The following is a 21421-nucleotide window of genomic DNA, read 5'->3' as shown; positions in this document are numbered from 1 at the left end:
CAAACGGGATGGGGTCTTCACATCCTCTGTAAGTGGAAATACTCTACCCCCTGTTTTGAGAAAAACAAACTCAGGAATTTTTTATGCAGACAGTATGTTTAAAAAAATACTTTAATAAGCTTTTTGAGTTGCAGACAGGGAGCAGGGATAAGAGAAGGGACTTTTTAACAGTGCAAATTTACTATGTGTGGAAAAATGTATAAAACTAATTTGTAAATTTTGTGTATGTGTGGTTGTTTTTTAATATCATGTTTAACCCTTTAGAAAGCCCAACAACCATTTATGCTGTTGACCTGGATTCCCCGTTGAGGCTGCGGTCTTAAAGCAGTTGATGAATCCAGGCCACCCACTCCAGCTGAACCCATCATGCTAGTGCTTGAAGAAGTGTCACATGCAAGTTGTGATCTTTTCAACACAGTTTGGAAACATGTTCAGACCCTTCTGGGCTCCAAACTGTAGGGAAGGCTTTTTAAATGAAATCAAAGTTACAATATTTCTAGAATTTTAAATAGCTTTAGTAGTGCAATGACTTATCAAGTTAGAGTGGCTGCATTTTGAAGAACACGAACAAAGTATTGTATAAAACACCAGCATAAACAAAATGTAAATTATAATTAAATATTCTTAAAGTCTAGCTGAGCATTACATATTTGTTGATTATGGAATGTCAGGTCTCCTCTATGTATCACCAAAAAAAGGTAAGATAAAAAACAAAGCAACATTCCTGAAAATATACACAGTGCTGTATTTCACACACAAGCCTGAGACAATTTACTTACTTACAAACTTTCCTATAAATTTTTGGAAGTATTTCCAACTTGCAAACAAAAATGCATAAAAATAAAATTGAAAATAGGACTCTAGTTACAGAGACTCTTAGAAGCACTGCACTACCCTCAGTCTGAAACCGTCTCAAGACCATCTTTCTTTGATATAAGGCTGTGATACTTTGGGTTTCCGTTAATAAACCAGATTGTGAAGTTAACAGCAACCTCTTACTAAAGCAATCAATTAATTGATTAATGCAGGCCATATGTTAACAAACCTTACTCATTTGCCTCTCTGTGTAAATTGCTGTCTAATTCTAGGCTGATGTCAACTTCTGCATGTCAGCTGCACCAGTTAGAAGGGACCATTCACAACATTTCTGGGAACAGCAGGTTAATACACTCCAGTAACTCATCATGGTGAGGGAGCCAGGCTGGATCCAGAGGATTTGGCTCATTAATGACCATAAAGTCCAAGTACATGTAATTGAACAAGAAAACAAACCACACAAAACCCTTAGCAGTTGGGTTTCTTAGGTTGATAACATTAGTTTCAAACCATAGGACTGTACATTGAAAACTGGAATCATAAAGACTCGTGAACTTTAAGTAAAAATAACCAATAATTAAAAATTAACAACACACCTGTAAGCCACAGGAAGAGGACACAAGATAGGAAGTTATACAAATAATGAACAATTTTTCCTGTTTTCAATACAGTAGACATAGCTGTGGCTTGAAAAAAAAACAAAACCTAAACAACAAACCAGAACAAAACACCGGTATTAAAAATCTTTCTATTATTTCATGGATGTAAACCCTACTTCAACAACTTTCAAATTATGCTAGTGGGACGGTGAGCATCACCCCCTCCACACGCTTTTATAAAGAATTTTCATTTCTCACACTTTAATCTTAAAATAGTTATCCATACCTACTCTCACTTCTCACATGTGAATCTCTATATACTGAATGTATATAATGTGTATATGCTGTACCAAGTATGTGTATGTGATGTTTCTGCTCCCACTGAAATACCCATCCGTGTAAGGTCCACTAGTTTTCAGAAATTCAAGATCAGGCACCAGGTTAGCAGCTGCACGTCCACTTCTAACCTGTACAGCCAGAATCACTTGACCCATTTCCTACCCTTCCTATGCTCAGTGAAATGTAGAAGATGACAGATGATAGACTGAAAATAAATCAATGGATAATCTAACACCTGGTCTTGGTGAACAAGGTTTAGTAAACTTAAGCATTTGGCTGACATGAAATTTATCTGAGCTCAAAGTAAAATGAGAAAATGTATAATGAAAGCAAGAAAATTTGTGCAACACAAGCATATGCTTAAATTTTTAGCATCACTATTTGCCATAAAACAGAAGAAAGAAAAATCATGTTTTCAAAATCAAATTACTTCTAACCATTCTTGATGTTAATTGTTTACTGTTTTCTGAAAAGAAAATAACATGTTGGTGACTAATAAGCATTTTTTAAGTCAATTGGTTTGGGGTTTTTTTGTTGGCTTTTTTTTTTTTAGAAAAGACTTCAGCAAAATAAAATGAAGCTGACATTAGACTCAGGATATCAATTCTCTCATAAAAGTTTACCAACTGTACAAGTTAAGAAAATTATACAAGCTTTTGTTTTAAGAAAGGACAGTTCAGTCAAGACATAAGTACTGTAAAAATCTTTCAAAGGCTACAAAGAAATCTGGAAAAATACAGAATGTATTTCTTTAGCCCAGATAAAGAATATGGAAAGACATCATTGATGTCAACAATTTTACATATACAAACCTGACCTGGTTTATTTATTTACCTTTTAAAACTTCTATATATAAAAATAGTTGTGCTCATAACTTTCAGGATTCATAAGGGTTCCTTAACAATGGGATGACACTTTCTTCTTGCTAGCATGAGTGGAAGTCTCTGTGCCTACTCTGATGCATGTCTTGGCATTCTGTATTTCATTTTAACTTGCTGCAACATTTGAACCAGCCCCCCTGCTTCAAATAGGATGCTTTGTTCACGTGTACAATGCTTAAATGGTGTATTACACACAGAAGTTTCTTTAACTTGTTAGGCTGGGAGTATTTTTGCAGAAACTCACTGATTTGTTTCTCAAATACTTTTCAGAGCCTTAGAGTTCTCAGCACTACAGTTGCCAGCTCTGAGAAACAGAATATTCTCCTACTGCTTTTCAGCGCTGAAAAAAACCAAATAATCAGATCTTAAGAGCCAACTAGAAGGTATTAGGAAAAAAATCTCGGCAGATTGTTTTACGGAACTGGATTTTTTAAGGTAACCCATCAACCCTGAAAATTTTAGACACCCAAAATTTACTCCACGGAATAAAATCAGCTCCTAGTATTCAGTCATCCAAAGTTTCTAGTTCTTCAAGCTTCCCATGCGAGTTTGCTTCTTGGAAGAACTCTGAAGAACCTGGACTCTCTTTTCCATTGCTGTTAATTCTTCTTCTTTTTAGAGGCCTTTCATTTTTTTCTTCAAAATCATTTTCGTTTCTTGAAGCTGAATGAGCAAGTTTTGGGTCAATGGAAAGGTTTTCAGTTTCATACCCATTTGTATCCAGATCCGTGTGAGGTGTTTTCTTACCGCTGGTAGGTCCATTTACATGCAATCCTTCAATTTTTGCTTCATCTTTATTTGGTATCTCACCTGGCCCATTAGCAGACACCCCTGTGTTACGGAAACATACCATAAGGAAGAGAATAGAAGCATAAGCAGGAACAGAACAGTCTGTCAATAAAGCAGAAGTCTAACTAGTCCCATTGAACTAAAAAGCCAATATTGTTCTCCGTATCCTCACTGTACGATGAACGAGTGATTTATTTGCATACAAATGACAGACTTATCATGACAGAGTTTATGGAAGCCCTTACAAACAACAGCAGCCAAGAAAACGTCCTGGAATTGCGTAACTGTACAAGCTGCAGGTGGACTGTCCTCACCAGGGCAGTTTCTGTAGCTTCCACTCTATTTTCACAGTCTGATTCAGCCCCCAAGCTCCTCCCTCCTCTTGCTACTGCTTTCACTTCAGCTCCTTCAGAATGGCTGTCCCTTGCTTTTGAGTTTTTTTCTCCTTCATGAGTCATTGTGCCCTGGCTCTTCTCCCATTCCTAATTGCCCTTCAGTGCCCCAAGTCTGGTAAGAATAGCTAACGGTGTTCCTGACACAAGCACTGGAGAAGCACTAGCATGCTACACAATAGCCCAGTTCCCATCTCAGTTGTTTTAAACATCCTGCACGAACTCCTCACAAAGTTAGCATTACACATCTACACTAGCATGGGCAAGACAAGAACAGATTAATTACATTTAAAAGGAAGATTCTAGTGGAGATTTATCTTCAATATGTGACCACTGGCTAAATGCAAACATAGCTTTTTTAAAAAAAAAAATTAACTTAAAGCTGCTAACACCTTCAAAAATATATAAAACTAAAATAGGCTTGTTTTTCTCATTTGGCTTGTCATCTGTGGTGATTTGGCAACTCTTGTTTAGGAGGGGCAGGGCACGCACTTACCATTCTGATTACTGTTGCTGGTTGTGCTGTCTTCCCTTTCAGACTGGCTGGTGCTGCTGTTGGAAGTTGTAGGAGGAGGGGACGGAGCTCTACTGGAAGCAGCACTTTCACTTTCATCCAGGAGACGGTCCATATAATCTCTACACAACAGAAACAGCACATTCAGCATTGCCCTTGCTGTGTAAAGGATTGGTGTTATTTGTACAAAAATATTCACCGCACATACTGCAAGTGTGACCAATTCACATTTTATATCTTTTCAAATGCAGACTTATCTTGCAAAGTTAACAACTTTAAGATCTCCTGTGTTAAGTGGCCCACATATGGTTTGTCCACAGCAACTATGTATTTGTTGACCAATCACTGCAGCCAGCTTATATAAATTCAGCCTGTGCTTATGCTAAGTCCCCTAAGATCGTGTACAAGCAGAAACTTCAATATGCTGTGATGTTGTGGACTGCATTTTCAAGGTGATGCTCTCAGGCAGGTTCATACTAAGCTCCTGCCATTTGCTGCGGCAGCGATAACATACCATTAAAGTAAATAAGTTTTCTGCACATACAACCTCAAAAGGGGTAGAGTTAAAAGCAAATGAAAAACTTCAGAGTTAAAGACATTTCCAGATCTGAAATCTACTACAGTCCTACAATTCAGGTCACTAATAGTAAATCTCTTATGAAAGATTTAAACAAACAAAGCTGGTTGGTAAAGCCCTTGTATGTACGGTATTAGCCTGGATTAGTCCAGAAACAGCATATCCTCACACATAATTATTCTGGAACTGATACTGCACCCTAAATTCCCACACCTATCTGCAAAAATCATTCAACAATAGACAAGTACAATCCTTAATGACACTTCTTCTGATCACCATATGCAGTCAACTGCAAAAGAATCAGAGAATGTTTTAAGTGATTAACAACCAAAAATTTGGGCAAAAATGGGGGGGGAACAGATGGAAGAAGAGGGGGAAACAGACACTCCCTGAAAACTGGTTAAGAAAATCTAGCAGCAATGGGTGCTTTTCTTGTCTGCTTTAACAAAGCCACAGATGGCAACTCTTAATGTCATACTGCAAGTTCACTTCAGTGGTCCAACACACAGTTCTAAAGTGTTTAAAGAAACAACAATATTAAAAAGAAGGATCAACAGAGAAGCCGGAACAAATGAGAAATAAAAATAATAGTAAAAAGACTTGGAAAAAGTCAGCGGAAAGAGTGGGATACTAATATCATAGCATTGGAATGAAGGGCAGAAGAATATGTTGGCTCACTTGCTCAGATTTGAGGGAACAGAATACACAGTTACGCACAGACATTTCCCTCTCTGGCTAGCAGAGATGTTAATGGGGAAAGGAGCCATGTACACCCAAAAAAGCCCTAGTATAGGGTACTGTGTTGACCAGAATTCTTGCCAAACAATACGTCTCAAGAGTATACTACAGCACGTACCACAAATCCCACCTGAAACTTGTGACTAACGCCTTTGTACAAAATATGTATCTAAAGTAAAACAAGCATTTAAAAAACCCGCATAGTTGCAGAAATGTTACATTTGTGAAACATTTAAACAGAAAACAAACTAAATTAAATAGCTGTTCATTGCAAATTGTTAGCCTTATTCCAAATAAATGTATTTTAGAAATTACATTATACGCAGTAGTAAGCTTTTCTTACACCTTGGCTGTTTTCCTGCTGCAAATTGGGACTATGGAATCCCTCGGTTGTCATACCATTTCAGATTAGAGCAGTATAAAATAAAGATTTACATCCAACATGTAAAAGCACATAAAATAATGCACATCTTACGTTACACCAGGATGAAGATTGTATTTCTTCTTTCCAAATCGGGTCTGCTGCGCAAAGAAATCATAACGCTCCGATTTCTTCCACATGTAATAAAATGCTACACACTCACCAACTGATCTCGTTCGTACCTAGGAAATATGTCCCATGCAAATTTTGATGAATTTAAATACATTTTTGGCAAAAAGCTACCATTTAAATCAAAAGGTGTGATATTCAAAGTCAATGCTTCTTTATACAACATAGGAAATAGTGGAAATTATTGACTTGAAATGTCAGAGACCCAGAAATTGACATGCAAAATTTAATAGGGTTTCTAAGAATACTGAAGGTATCCTGAGGTGCTGTAAACAACGGCTTCAGGAGAAATATTCAAGTCTGTTTCACCAGTCTATTCAAGACCAGAGTAAGACTCTAAGGATGCAGATCTTCCCCTATGTATCCACAGCAGGATTGTTGGGACTTTTCTGAACTTGGAGTTCACAGCCACAGTTACAGAGGATTCTAGACTTTAAGAAACCAATTTGGACATATATGTAGTAAAAATTAGAAGCAGTAAATATAGTAATTTGTGAAGGAAATTGAGGATAAGAATTCATTTACAATTACCTTGCTTTAAAAAAAAAAAAAAGTGAGAACTACACTTAAAATCAGTGTTTACCTTATTTGCCTGAATCACATGAAAATCCTTGCCATAGACTTTCAGCCCTTGCTCAAAGTTCCTACATTCTTCTTCTGTCCAAACAGATAATTCTTCTATAGCAAGAAAATGCAATAAAGAAAATACTTAATAAAAAAGCATACGGCCAATGAAAGAAAACTTAAGTGACAGAAAACATACGTGATATTCAAGTTTCTTACACCATCTGCTGACTAAATGAGAACCACCTCCAGAAATTTCACTTACTAGTACAAAAATGAAAATTCTCCCTTCTAGTGAGTAGGTGGGAAATTTGGCTGCCTTAAGTAGCTAGTCAGTAGAGACTGTTACAAATGGTCCGTAACTCCAGACCTGTCGCATGGGGAAATAACCCAGGCAGGAGAAAAAGGAAGGGCTTAGAAACCCAGTCTCACCATTCTGCCCCTAGAACCATAGGAAGCGGGTATCCTTCAAGCCAGGACACAGCACGAAGGAGTTCATGCTACAGACTCAAACTGGTTGCTGGTATTTAGGAGAAGTGGGGGAAAAGGAACGAGGAATGAGGTCTTCTTCACTGCTGGCCAGAGCCAGCAATGATAGGCTGTTAATTCCAGTCAGGTAGAATAAGCAACTCTGCTGCTCACACTACTGGGTGGGAAATCTTGGCCCCACAGAAGCCAGAATAAACCCCCAATAACTTTCAGCCACACTTCTAAGAACTTAATACAATTTGGCCTTATTGATTCTTAAGGTCACGAATAAATAAGGTTTAAAATAGTGGGAGAACAAACTAATCTCTATTTGATCACTCTTGTCTTGTGATTTGCACAGTAAACTCTGGAGAAGCCACAGGTTTGAAAGCAGAACCAACAGATCAATGTGCAAGGAAAATAACTTGTGCCTTCTCTTAGTTTCTCGTTCCTTTGAGTATAAAGATCAATACTAAACCAGAAAATGCTTAAGGCTCCAAAAGCATCTTTAAGACCAGGGTCTTATTTAGCAAAGCATAATACTAAAAGAGGTTTAGATGCTCATTCTCCTTTATTTAGAATTGTGAATTATTTCATTTTATATCTCATGTTTCTTCCATTAACTTTGATGACTGAAAAGGTCTAGAAGAACAAAGAACAAAATGCCCAAGAAATGCACAATTCAGTTGCCAAGAAGTAATTTTAAATTTTAACTCGTTATTAAAGTCACAGATACAAATATCAAGCTCTACTGACAGGAAGTTAATTTACACACCCTCTTTGAGCATGTACCTGTTTATACTACATCTGCTAATTTCATTCTCTCAGAGAACAGTAAGAGATTCACTGAAGGTTGCATTTAAAGGGGCACTGATATGTAGGGCTGGCATGCAGTCAAGCTCTAATAAAATTTCTCAGTCTGCTGACAGCAAAACCCAATACCTGTGTAACAAATAAAACGAGAGTTCAACAATATAAACTTAACTTTCAGTGTATACTCACCTCTGGCTGCTTTTACATTAAATCTCAGCCTTCGTAATGATTCTTCAGTATCAAAATTGCACTTAACCAGTTCATACAATGCCTGGAAAGGTGAAAAGACGCACTTTTAACATTCTAGATACCACTCAATTTCTGTTGTGCCACAGAAGCATACTTAGTAAATCACTAATACCTATTAAGAAAAGATTAAAAATAAAACTCTTTGAATGAATGTAATATAATTTAAGACAGCACAAAGACATATTTCCTCTGTTTAAATTTCCAAATCTCTAATTACATAACCAAGAATATATCCAGGCAAAGTACTTTAACATTTTCATCCACTGCATACATTTGTAAAATTGATGGGGTTTTTTTGTACGCAGAAAAAAATGAGTATACATTCATACAGCTTTAAAAAAGTCTGTAACTCAAAGAACAGAACTCATCCATACACCATTATTTATACATAAAATAATGCACTGACGCATAAAGCAACAGCAAGCCTAAGTTAACTGATTATTATTTGTTGAGAGGTAAAAAACCCATCACATTTCTATTTCCACAAGAAATAACAAAGCTGTTTCAAACACAATTTTAATTCTTGGGAGTAAAATAAAATAAAGGGATAATTAATTCTGTAGTATTAAACTACAAATCCTAATTATTCTTATATACCTGCTCATTGTCTTTAATATGGGATCCTTCAGGAATTGCATCTAGGCCTTTCTCATCACCCGTACGCCTTGATGCTTCGTTTAGGAACTCAATCACTTTATCTTCTGGTAAAAAGTCAGGATTCCACAGCAGCTGGTCATCATTTTCATACACTGAATTAAGCACAGGAAAAAGACAAGCAAGCTAAAACAACAATATAGGAGTTTATTCTCTCTTATAAAGCTAGTGATTACAAAACCTTGGAAGATCATTAGAGCACCAACATTAATCCAGAACACACATAAGGACAAGTAAAAGATAGTCTCACAAATGCAGTGATCCAAATGACTAGGATACTCTATCTTGTATTGTCTTCAAATCTCTGGCACAACCTGTGCTCTAGATTCTAGGACCCATTTATGAAACTCCAGAAACTCCACCTTCCCTGTCCTCCTCCTGAAACCACTTAAAACACAAGGTAGCAGCACTACTTGACACAGTCCCTGAACGATCCATCCAGCATGCCTTTTCCCTAAGTTTTGCCGATGGCAGCCAGCAGGCATGGAAAATTACTTCAGAAACGAATTACATCTGTTTTCTTGCAAGATGATTAGGATCAGTCACATAAAACCAAAAAGCACACCACCAAAAGTGGTGCTAAAAACACTACCGGGTGTCTGGACCACTAAATATAAAAGTCTCAGCTAGCGTGGCTGGCAAAAGCCAGCAACAAGGTCCACTACTTCTCCAGGGAAAATGACGCCCAGCTGTCAGACATTCTGAAGTCAAACAGCTCCTGAAAGGAAACTTTGCTAAGACCTTCCTGCTACTTCCAAGAAATACTTTCTGAAACAAAATCATTCAGGTAAAGATTGCTGAATTTTAATACTACCAAATCTCTACTATTTTCTCAGAGCTTTTGTGTGAGCTTTCAGACCAGGGAAGCCATAGTAAAGTGAAATTAATGGGAGAAATGTGGCCAAATGACATATCCTCTGAATTATCTCCCGGTTTTATTTTTGAAGAGCCTACAGCTTTGCAGGATTAAAACACTAGTACAGCAAAATAAAGTAAAATTCAGGTTATTAAAAAAAACTAGAATCAGGAAAGCATCCAGGCCTTGCTTATGGCCCAGTCTCCAATGAAAGATAACCTTACAAAAACCAGCCAGAAAGTAACTTTAACATTCATTCCATTAGCTGGGTGAGCACCTTGGACAAGAGAAAGGAGTGAACACTTGGGAAAGCATGGTCACCCCAGGAAGGGAAGATACAGTAGCATTCTGTGGAGGTGGAAAGGTCAGAGTGGCAGCTAGATGCATCTCTACTTGAAAAAAATTATTTTTAACATGAAAGTAGACTACAAATAAAAAACCAAAAGTGGTAAGGAAAATTATTAAGTGTCTTGCAAAGAAAGACAGCTTCATTTCACGAATGATACACTCTTTGGAAACAGCTCCCAGCAATTTTCTGGAAGCTTTTTGTTTCAAAGGCCAGTCCTAATCTGATGTTGGGTTGCTCATTTAAGAAAAAGATTCCAGGTATCTTGTGATACAAACTCCCGCAGAAGCAACAATTCTTTTCAGGAGATGACTGATACTCGGTTCTAAGCCACCCTTAATGATGCAAGCTAAGTATACTGCAATGTTTATGAATGATTATGAATGACAGCGGTCAGTTAAGCCTCAAAGCAGCTTCAGCACCTTTCAGTTCGCAGAGCTATCCTTCGATTTTCAAACCCAAGCCTTCTGAAAACATATCTTTTAATTTTGTAGATTTTTCATAACCTGAAATTGTTTAGTAGCAGCTAATTTGGTCTCCAGGCATACTTCTCAGAGAGCCAGTCCACTGTAATTAGCTTAGTGTAGATTACATAGTCGTTCTTTCCTCACAACAGCATGTCAGAACACATTCTGAAAAGCAATGTGGTTATTCTTAAGAGTTCTAGCATTTTTGTGCTTTTGCTTACAGGACTGGATATGAAAGGACTAGCCTTCTTAGCATTTGGGAATTTTACAGTTAGAATTTCCCCTTCATTAGAGAACAACTAAGATGATGGGATATGTACATGAAAGTACTAAATACATAGTCACAGACGTTTATTTTTCAACTTTTTAAGCTTCATTAATATTCCAGCTGGAGTTCTGCCAAAGATTACATCCAAACACAGCAGAAAGGAAAGAAGTGGCAGAAGATATAAAACCCCACTGGTATATAAAACTAGAATAGTCCTAGCATGATTAGTGAAAATTTAACTTTTCCCCTCAGTGGTTTTTGCCCATGACGTAGGTTCTCTGTTGTGCAAAGAATAGTGTGCAAGACTATGAAAAATTGTTTTCTATACGTTACTGTAACGCACGAAGCAGCTGTATCTTTTTTACTATTGAAGGCCAGAAGCCATTTAGAGCTGAGTAAATACCAGGAAAAGCAGGTGACCAGTAAAGCATAATTTACTGCATCTCAGGCAAATACATAGTTCAAGCTCTATTTTCAGACAGAAGCAGGAAAGGGTGCAAAGAGCAACTTCTTCACAGCAGAAAAGCAGATGTTTTCTAATTTGCCATTTTCTATTTTTAATGGAAGCTCCTGACTTCTCATGTAGTTTTAAATTACGTTCTTTTCAACCTCGCTGGCTACAAAGTCCAGAGCTGACAGAACATGTCAGCCTGCTCAAAGTCAATAGCAGGACTGATGCTCCTCTTAGTTTCTAGCTAGATCAGGCTACAGCGTAGCTACCGCAACCTGGAGCTCGAAGCAAGACAACTGCTACTACCTGAGTATATCCTCAGATTCTAGGAAGGCACCGAGTTTTATGCTGGTTAGTTTAAAAACTAACTTATATAAAACTACAAAAGAGGCAGTCTCAAACTGACCTGCAGTGTAAACAAATTCTTAGTAATGGGCTGAATGAGCAGGAATATTTGCTTCTTTTAAGCTCACAGCTGGATTTAAACTGGGTCTACCTTTTCTGACTTGATTATATTGACAGCATACAGCCAAAGGCTCTGGTTCTGAGGGGGGAAAGAGTCCCTGGAAAAAAACCCAAAAGCAGAACAAGAGGTTCTTTAGTACTGACTGAAGAGTTATAAAATCTGAAAATCAAAGCTGCTGGTACCATTTTGCCTCTTTAAACACGTTAATCCAATTCCAGCAACACAATTTCTTTATTATCTGTTTTGTTTTACATAAACTAAATATACTAGGTGAAGAGGTTAACGTAAGCTACACAGAAAGCTTGTGTACGTGACCAAATTAGAATACAAGGGCTGAATAGGCAATAGGCCAGCAATACAATCTTTCTTTTCCCGTTCCAAGACTCAAGCTCTGATGGTGAAGTACAGGATGAACTACAGTTTGAGATCATGGTTCTAGTTTTCACTTGAAGGAGCTCTTTTATTTTGCAAGACACATGACATCAATCAAATCTTTTATCTCTCCCCACTAGGAAATAATCTCAAACACAGCGATAAATGGTAATAGTGCCAAGTCTCACCTTTTTCATTCTCTTTGTATTTGCATGTGCCAGCTGGAATTTCAGCTTGAAACATAGAGCCCACCATGATTTCCTGTTTTGAAATAACAGAAACAAGAAGTTTAGCAACAACAGCCATGATGTTTTTTGTTAGCAAACAAGAGAATGACCACATCTTTTTTTACCCCTTAAAACAGTCATTGTTCAAAATCTAAAAATACGGTTAATGGGCACTATATGGAAATGAATTTTTGACTATTTGGGGAGGTCTTTAACACTTCTTACTATCAAACCTCTTATTTATGAGGAAAAACTGGAGAGGATTTGGGTGATCTACAGAGCTCAGGGTTACTAGGTAACAGATCAACTCATTATTCATGAAATACAGGCTTTTTTAACAGCACTTAGTATTTACCTTTTTCCAGTCTTCTGAGGGAATATAATCTTCATCTTCTTCAGATTCCTCTTCTATTTCACTATCTACAAGAAATTGTTCAAACATTTACCTAAAACGAGCTCTGATGGGGCCTGTGCATGTCAACCCCAGCCTCCAGCAAAGCGGGCTGAGCGAGGGGGGGCCTGGGACGTGGGAGCACCACTGCGTGGGCGAGGGGGGACACGAGCCCAGCCCCTCGCCCCACCAGCCTCCAGCCACAGGGCAGCCCTGCTCTGCCTCACTGCCCCCTTATCTAACACCACGCAAGCGCAAACGGCGGTTTCGGTGACAACGCCAAACGTTTCAGTACCGCCAACTGTAAAAAGTGACCCACTCCGGGTTCGCATTCAGAATGGATTAAGACACACAACAGGCTCTGAAAAGTTAAGGACAGATTAATACATCCATCGATTTTACTACTGCCTAATTAAAATTTCCTTTCCCTCACCCAGCTCCGAAGCAGTTGACATGACCCACATCCATATTTAAACAGTTACTTTCTGAAAGTATTTTTATGTGGATGTTCAGCACCCGCATGTGGGTTTCAACACCATTTTCAATGAGCTCCTAGCTTAGATACTGCTGATCTTTTTCCCTTACAGCAGCTGTCACTGAACTTAGGGTAGACTATAGCACAAGGTGCGACAAATCTGCAAGTGTGCTTTTCTCAGTCTTACTGGGATTTAGTAGGCTTGGATGTACTGCTCAGAGATGCACAGCAGCATTTAAAATAGATTATTTTGGGTAAGGACTGACAAAAATTTTAAGCTCTTTATGATATAGCCTAGTTGCCTTTCAGGATGTACTGAAAGCAACTGCAATATCTGGTTTATGTATAGCATGTAATAATAGCAGCACTAAAATTATTTATACATTAAATTACATTCTATACACAGCTGAACATTGTAAAAACCCAAAACCTAATGCAATACACTTGCATTACGCTAATGCTAATGCTATGGTTAAAAAACAGAGTTCATTTAAGATATTTGCAATCTCCTGCACAGCAACATGCTGAGGTTCCTTGACATTTTTGGATTAAAATAAACTACAGATTAGAAAATAGCATTTCTGCAATGTCATGGCTAATAAGTATCAAGCATAAGGTATCGTAAGGAACCTTTGCTTTAACTTTTGTTTGTTAAAACATAGAACAGTAGGAATTCAAACATCGGTGACAGTCACTTATGTCAAAGAAATGTAAAATACCTGTTGTCCAAATGGCCCTGTTGCTAGCTCAATACTAAAAGGTTCAGAACCCATTAAGTAAGATTGCCACAGAAATAAGAGTTGTCTAAATGGACAACTACATAACACTAGCTCAACAGTCTCAAATGGATGCAAAATCAATTTAAAAAAAAAAACAAACAAGAGAGAAAATAATCGGTCCACAATGCTGGCAACAGTATCAAATATGGAATTCTTCAAGCAAATTTTCTTCATCATTATCTCCCCCTTTGTTATTTCAGGTTTAACAATCTATTGGCCTTTTTCAGATTTCATTGCTTTTTTCTGTATTAGCGATCTTGAAGAAATCTGGGGTTCTATTTCTAGTAAATTTCAGCTTTTACTTTTTACTTCAGTTAGACTCTCACCTTCTCTGAACGAGTACATAACCTGCTGTCACCAGGCCTTGTCATGACAATCATGCACTGTCCAGCAATTATCTAGTTGGAACAGTGCATTTCCTACTTGCAAATATTTTTACCTATATCCTTAGTGTGAACTGGCAGCTGAAACTACAATGGTAAGGTGATACCATACTAAACAGTCATTTACTGCACCTGGACTCCACGTACAAGAAAATTTTTCTGAAGGGCACATCTATACGAACCAGGTTGCAGGACCATAAACTGGACTGTCACAACACTTGGAGTAGTGTCGTGAAAGGATTTACACTGTTGGAGAGCTTGCTTTTTCAAAACTGTAGAAATTTAAATTTTTCCACAAATTTAACACATTGTTTTACGAAGAGAGAATATCTATTGTCCTTATACAGAGTCCCTTATCTGCAGACAGGATTTAGCATTCAGCTAAAAATAGGACTTTTTTTTGCCTATTATTTTGAGCATAATGGTCATCAAGAACAGTGTTATGAAAGAGAACAAACAAATGTTTATAGGTATCAACATGCTTATTTCAGAACACTATGTTAACTAGGGCTGTTCTTAACCAAAGGTCAATCATATGGAGATTACTGTGCTTAGTACTAAACTGTACATACTTGTATCAAAATATTTACATCGACGAGGGCGAATTATCTCTTGTGGATCTTGAGAAGCAACAGATGGTGCTGGGTCGTCATTAGATGACTGTGTCTCATCTTCCTGACCTGATGAATCTTTTATGGTCTCCTCCTTAAATATAAAAAAGCAAACAAGAGATCAGCTATCCCTTGTATGCGACAAACACTATTTTGGCAATATTTTTTTCCAAAATTGTCAATATATCAAACCTAAATACCTTTTATTTGACTCGAAGTGACGGTATAGATTGTGGCCTGTCCAGACTGAGCCACAACAAATGTGTACACACATCACATTATTTACTGACCAGTATTTTAAGCAGATCAATTTAACACTCAGACTCTAACATACAAATCAGAAATATTAACTGCTATTAAGTATCACACCTAGTTTTTTAAATCAGTCAAGCAAATCCTTGCAGTTTCATTTCATTTCATTTAACTTTGAATTTTACTTTGGTCTTTAAAACCCTTCCTTATGAATTTTCAATAAAAAGGGGAGGAATTCTTTACTGGCTATACTTTTTCCAATCAAATGGAAATAATACTTTCCATAAAAATTAATGTCAATAGCGTGGTTCAACCCCACAGGAATAGCGTATCAGTAGACTCAGGTTTGTACACTGAGTCATTAAAAGTTCAAAAATGAGAACAAGTTTCTTTATTAGAAGATAAACCACAACTATGGGAATTTCTACAATTAAGGAAAATTAAAATGATAAAGGTTGAAAAAGTATATTAGTGCTTTCTATTTCAATGCATGTTGTCAATATCTTTTATGTGTTTTATGACTATGTTGTAAGTACTCACACTTGCTAGTTCGAACACAGAAGCATGAGGCACAGCACATGTTTATATGTACCTTTACCAGCAGCCAGAGTATTATCACATGTGCAGTTTAAAGCAGATTAAAAATAGAAAATAGCTAAGTGCAATATAGCTAAACAAGCTGAAGAAAGATGAGCACTTGCAGAGAAAGCTTGAATGATTTATAAAATTATTCCACCCCCACAGATGTATTTTACTGCCTCTGCTAAGAGCATGCAAGCATTTCAGAGCTCTCATTCTTGTACCCTGAGGCAAACAATCACAACAGGTTAGCTAGCTCTCTTTGTGCCCACTCCTCCTCACCACCTTTGTTCCAAACCTATCAAAACTGGGGTAGAATACGTGAACACATACTTACAACTCAACCACAGTGCCAAGTCTGCAATTAGGCTAACCCACTGGCTGCGTTTACTGTGCCAGATTGTGAACCGTTGCTGCTGATAGGCAGGAACACGCTTGCTTCTGCAGCACGCTAAAAAGGTTTAGTGCCCTACAGAGGGACAAAGATGACTCCTCTTGCTGCTAACAGCAGTGACAGACACTGAGATTTTATCCATTTAAGAGAAAAGATAGGCAGTGTCTTACATCAGCTAGTAACAGAAGTGGAGAACTACGGAGGAGGTCATGAGAACACAGAAGATGGAAGTTGTGTCAGGAAGTAATCAAGGACACAAGAAGAAAGTGAGACTTCAGGAACACCACCAGGCAAAACAAAATAAAACACTTCTGTGTCTTATTTTAATTTTGCATCCTTCATGTGAGGTAAGTTTGTCCCCCTCTCCAGCTTCTTGAACCTTTTTTGATTTAATATAACTGTGTATCTTTCTTATTTCTGAACTATTCAACCCATACAAATAGCAATCTTTTACAGCATCTGTCAAGGGAGTTTGTAAATCCTAAGGACTTCGTTTTCTGAATCAGATATATCATTCCTCATCTCTGTGTCGCATTCCAGAGATTCTAAAATGGGTTAGATATCAAAAAACCAAAATGGATCCTTTTTAAAGCCAGATTAGGTAATGCAGCTTCCATTAATGCCTAAGCTTTTTCTGCTACTGACAGTACAAAGGGTTTCATATTTTAATGGAATTCAGGATGCAACTTTGAATGCCACCAGTAATGGAGAAGTTACAGCTGTGCCCATGACAGGACAGGATTGTTACAAATATGTATGACATACACAAGTAGAAAAGACTCTTCTAAAATCAGAAAATTTATTTTAAGAGCACACAGAACAGGATTTTAAAGATGCTAAGTTCAAAACCGTACATTTTGCAAAGATACTTGAAGCATTAGATTCAGTTAACAATTTAAGTACAACCAGGGCTGCCAGGCTGAAAAAATACAATTTAAAATGCCAAAGCTAGAAAACTTGCAGCAACCTCCAATACTTAAGAGACACATTTAATTCAATTCCACACTTCACCGTTCAGTTTGAGTAGATCAGCTTTTCATCTTGAAACAAGTATTCAGACATATCTGTAAAGGTGTCTTCAGGCATTTAAAAGTCCAGTTTTGAAGTCAGACTATTTCTGAAGGACAATTACAATCCCTTCTTACATGATGCTATATGTATACATATACTCTCATTTGCCTCAGCAACAGTTTGGAATGATACAGATTAAATTAAGAGCAATAAAGAGAAATACAGATGGGTAATTAAGAATAAACATTAGAGTTCAGTATGCAAAGCATCTGAAATCAACTATATTACGAATGACTTCTGCCATGATCTGGCATCTTGAGTGGCCGTCTAGTACGGAATGGCTGTATGAAAATCAATTTCAAATTAGTGTAAACACTTACTTTGTTTTCACCACTACAGCCACTGTTGTCATCATTATCAACATCATCATCATCTTCTCCCTCCTCCTCTTCCTCTTCCTCATCTTCATCGTCATCATCTTCTTGGAGTGGAATGGTACCATCATAGCCATAACGGCTAAGTAGCTCCTGGATTGGCATATCACTTTCCTGATAAACATCCAAACAAAGTTTGAGATTTTAAAAAAATATTTCACATCCCACATCTGCTCTACAGCTTAAAGGTGTGCACTTTAAACATAACACACCAAAACCAGATAGATGATGACCACGTATACTAAGAATGGCCACTCCAAAATGAATGGACAGTCAAAATTCAAAGTTTTGGCTCCTAAGAAAAATGTGTGTTTTTTTTTTAATTCAGGGGAACTTTTTATTCCCCAATCTTTTATAAATTTACAGCAGACCTCACGTACCAACGATCTCTCAAAGGGGCCATAAAGCTCATTAAAAGGGCACCAAAGGGCCGTATGCCCCATCCCTCCCTTGGTACTAGTCTACTACTATTTTACCAAAACACAAGCACTGCAATGTGGCAGGTTATGTCCGGCTACATCATACCCCTTCAGTATACAGAGCAAACACACTCCTTATTGGAATATAAACTGGTATTCCCTTTACCGCCCAAAAACTACCTGAAGAAATTGTAGTATTTTGTACATAATTGTGGAAAAAAATACATACAATGTGTGTCAGCAGCCACTGCTTCACACAGACAGCTAAGATATTGACAGTTTTTGCAGGCAGGAATTTGTCCTAGTGCAAGGCAGTGGAATTCAGCAGAATAAGGACCAGAACTTGCAGTACCTGGCTTAAACATGGAATTAAATCTTTGTTTGCGGAATTACACTACAGGGACAATTCCACAGTTCTACAACCCTGGCTTTGAATACAAAATTACACCAAAAATGTACCTCTCTGTCTCTCTATACCTCCCCCCTTTCTAGGCAAAACAAAAAATGAGGGGTTGGATGGGGGTGAGGGATCATCTTATATTCAGGATCACCCAATATCCAGGTAAAGATAGTAGTAATTTTTACAGATTCATATATATTTTAAGCTAGTTGTCTACAAAACCATCCACAGTTAGAAGCAAAACTGCTAAAATATGTGCACAGTTAAAAATCTTTATATTTAGAATGCTGGTCCACTCTAAAGAGACATTTCAAATGATACAGTCGGTTCTCAAATTTAGTGGCTCCCAAACTGTTATCAATTGCATTCACTTTATTAATAAAAATTATTAATTGCCAGGTCTGCAAATTACTTACTTTATTACTTTTAATACTCAGTATCCAGCCTTCAGGGGCAGTATATGGCATCCCTAAAGAGATTTTTCATAGCAGAAACTTTCAGAGAGCATTTCAAAATTATCTCTCTCACAAGATCAAATCCTTTGTTTATTATTTAGAGGTGTCTGCTTGCTCCAAATATTTCTTCTTAGTATATAATGTGCATCTCAGCTGATAATCAGATTTTTTTAGTTATCGGCTGACGTTAGACTTCCTCTAATGAACTCCTATCCTAAGGGCCTTAACTGATCAACACATCTCTAGTTTCTGGAAACATACTAACAATACCAATTACAAAAGGCAGATCTAGTTAATTCTGCTGTGTAAAAATAAGAGTAACGCAAGGGTTACCAGTACTTATTGTCTGTGTATTTTATTTATTTTACTTCAAAGAACTAAGCCATTCTACCAGTTATTGGTCTAGCCTTTGTTTAAACTATCCACACAGTAGATGCAGACCATGTGGACCTAAATGTCCTCACCTTCCCTCTTGACTCCTTCGTCCCTATCTTATCATTTTACGGAAAGAACTCTTAGAAGTGGGGAATTCATACTTTACTGACACAGACAACATGACAGGACTGTGATCTTAACTAAAACCTGACAGTACAGCTATCAGAAAAATCCTATTCATAATTATCCAAACAAATGTTCTCCAGTGCATTTTGGAAAGTAATATACTTTCACTAAGCGCTCCTCACCGCTACCCCATCTGTAGATACAGAATGAGAATTAAAAAGAACTTTTACTGCAATTCGTAGGTATGTGTGAACTATGTAACAAGCATATGACCTACTATGTTACCTAGGAAAGTGGTGTTGTATTTACAACATTTTTCTTAGGTAGAGCCTCTTAATTTCAGATAGTCCATTACAATCAAAAAGCTCCAAGGGCCAGCAACTCTCCAAAATAAAATACAAATCGTGATTTCTGTATTGCTTCAGGATATTGCAAAAATAGAAAAGGCTAAAAAAGCAACAAGGATTATCAAAGACACAGAAATTTCTTATGTGGAAGATGCTTAATAACAAGAAATGGATTATAACTCATGCCTCTGGAGTAGAGGTAAGTGAGGGCAAGTGATATAACAGAGAACTGTATCAAAAGCAGCACAGAGAAGGTAAATATGACTGTACGCTCTTCTAATTGAAGAGCTGAGGGGCAACCACTGAAACGAACACAGAGTAGGTCTGAAAAACCAAACATGTTTCTCACAATAAATGAACTGCACAACACTGCCACATGTCTCGTGGACACTTAAGTTTACAGAGGTTAAAAATCAAATGGACAAATCCATGGGAGGAGGAAAAATAAGACTGACACGCATTACAGACAAAGAAAGAGACAACATCTTTTTCTTACGTGCCTGAACTACACCCTCCTAGAATAGTATTTGGGAGAAACACTGCTTGCTTCCATGTATGGTTCTCTCATTTAAAGACAAGAGGATGCTGGTGCATAACCCTAAGAAAACCCAAGAGCCCTCCCTGAAAAGGGAGACCCCAAAAGGAGAAACCAAGCGATTATGGAAAAAGGGAGGGAGTCAAAGGCTTAAAAATCTGTAAGTAATGCAGGGAGGCACCACACACAGCACCCTGGCAATGCTCACCACTTCCTAGAGGCACCCTGGAAGCCAGCACACACCACCCAGTAGTGCTTTGCCCACAGATCGGGCAGCACAAAGGTAAAGAATTTGGCCTCACACTCATCAAATCCTCCACGTCACCCTCCCTCCAGCTGATGCTTCGTACAGTCAGCTTGGCTAAGAGTAGGAGGAAGTTGAGTTTCTGCAACTTGCTGGGGCCTGATTATTTATTATTTACGAGACAGAGTGTGAATGCAGTTTCCTACCACCAAAATTATGCTGCCAAGTTTCCTGCGTTTTGGAAAACTGCAGCGTCAGCGTATGCTCAGGACGCCGAGAGAAGTGCCTCATCCCAGGCACACCTTCCTGAGCACTGTCTCTCGGGCTGCTGAAGAAGGAATACTGGTTAGCCAGGACTTTGGTCAGATCTGGTATAGATGCTCCTACATATGGAAATAGTATTTTTGGTAATAGTATTACTGAATACATGTCTGGGTATGATCAAGGATAGTCTGCTGCTCCACCTCGCAGACAGGTTTCCTGCCCAAGAAAAATTCTTGCCTTTCAAGAAATATCACTAAGAACCACCATATCCAATACTTCTGATTCCCTTCACATACTGTTCTGCCCTCAGGAAACTATTTTTTCCTTACTAGAGCAGCATAGAGGGTGACTTCAGGTCTCTAGACACAGATATGCCACTGCCATTTAGACAAAAATGTATACACATACTTGCACAGACAAATGCAGGATGCTGCTCAACCTCAAGTACTAATGCATTACAGATCACCAGAGTTTCAACCAATGAGTAGAAAAGATCCTCACCCTCAGAGGAAGGTGCAATTTTTATGACAGGAGTTAAATCATTAAGGTTC

General features: G+C 37.8%; 1 protein-coding gene across 3 annotated transcripts in view; it reads right to left on the bottom strand.

Annotated features, from left to right (window-relative positions):
- Nucleotides 1–95: 95 nt before the first annotated feature.
- The window catches only part of MIER1 (MIER1 transcriptional regulator), a 43370-nt gene continuing 22044 nt past the window's right edge, over nucleotides 96–21421 (bottom strand). For all 3 annotated transcript variants that reach the window (XM_052802659.1, XM_052802658.1, XM_052802657.1), the window contains 10 exons: nucleotides 17652–17819; nucleotides 14997–15129; nucleotides 12752–12816; nucleotides 12358–12430; nucleotides 8887–9038; nucleotides 8230–8311; nucleotides 6779–6873; nucleotides 6121–6248; nucleotides 4313–4452; nucleotides 96–3466 (listed from right to left, as the gene is read on the bottom strand). In XM_052802659.1, the coding sequence (XP_052658619.1) occupies nucleotides 3141–3466; nucleotides 4313–4452; nucleotides 6121–6248; nucleotides 6779–6873; nucleotides 8230–8311; nucleotides 8887–9038; nucleotides 12358–12430; nucleotides 12752–12816; nucleotides 14997–15129; nucleotides 17652–17819 (1362 nt within the window). In that variant the 3' untranslated portion in view covers nucleotides 96–3140. The remainder of the gene's footprint in view (nucleotides 3467–4312; nucleotides 4453–6120; nucleotides 6249–6778; nucleotides 6874–8229; nucleotides 8312–8886; nucleotides 9039–12357; nucleotides 12431–12751; nucleotides 12817–14996; nucleotides 15130–17651; nucleotides 17820–21421) is intronic.

The sequence above is a fragment of the Harpia harpyja genome, chromosome 11, assembly GCF_026419915.1.
Source record: "Harpia harpyja isolate bHarHar1 chromosome 11, bHarHar1 primary haplotype, whole genome shotgun sequence".
Lineage (NCBI taxonomy): Eukaryota > Metazoa > Chordata > Aves > Accipitriformes > Accipitridae > Harpia > Harpia harpyja.
This window is presented reverse-complemented; position numbering and strand designations above follow the sequence as displayed.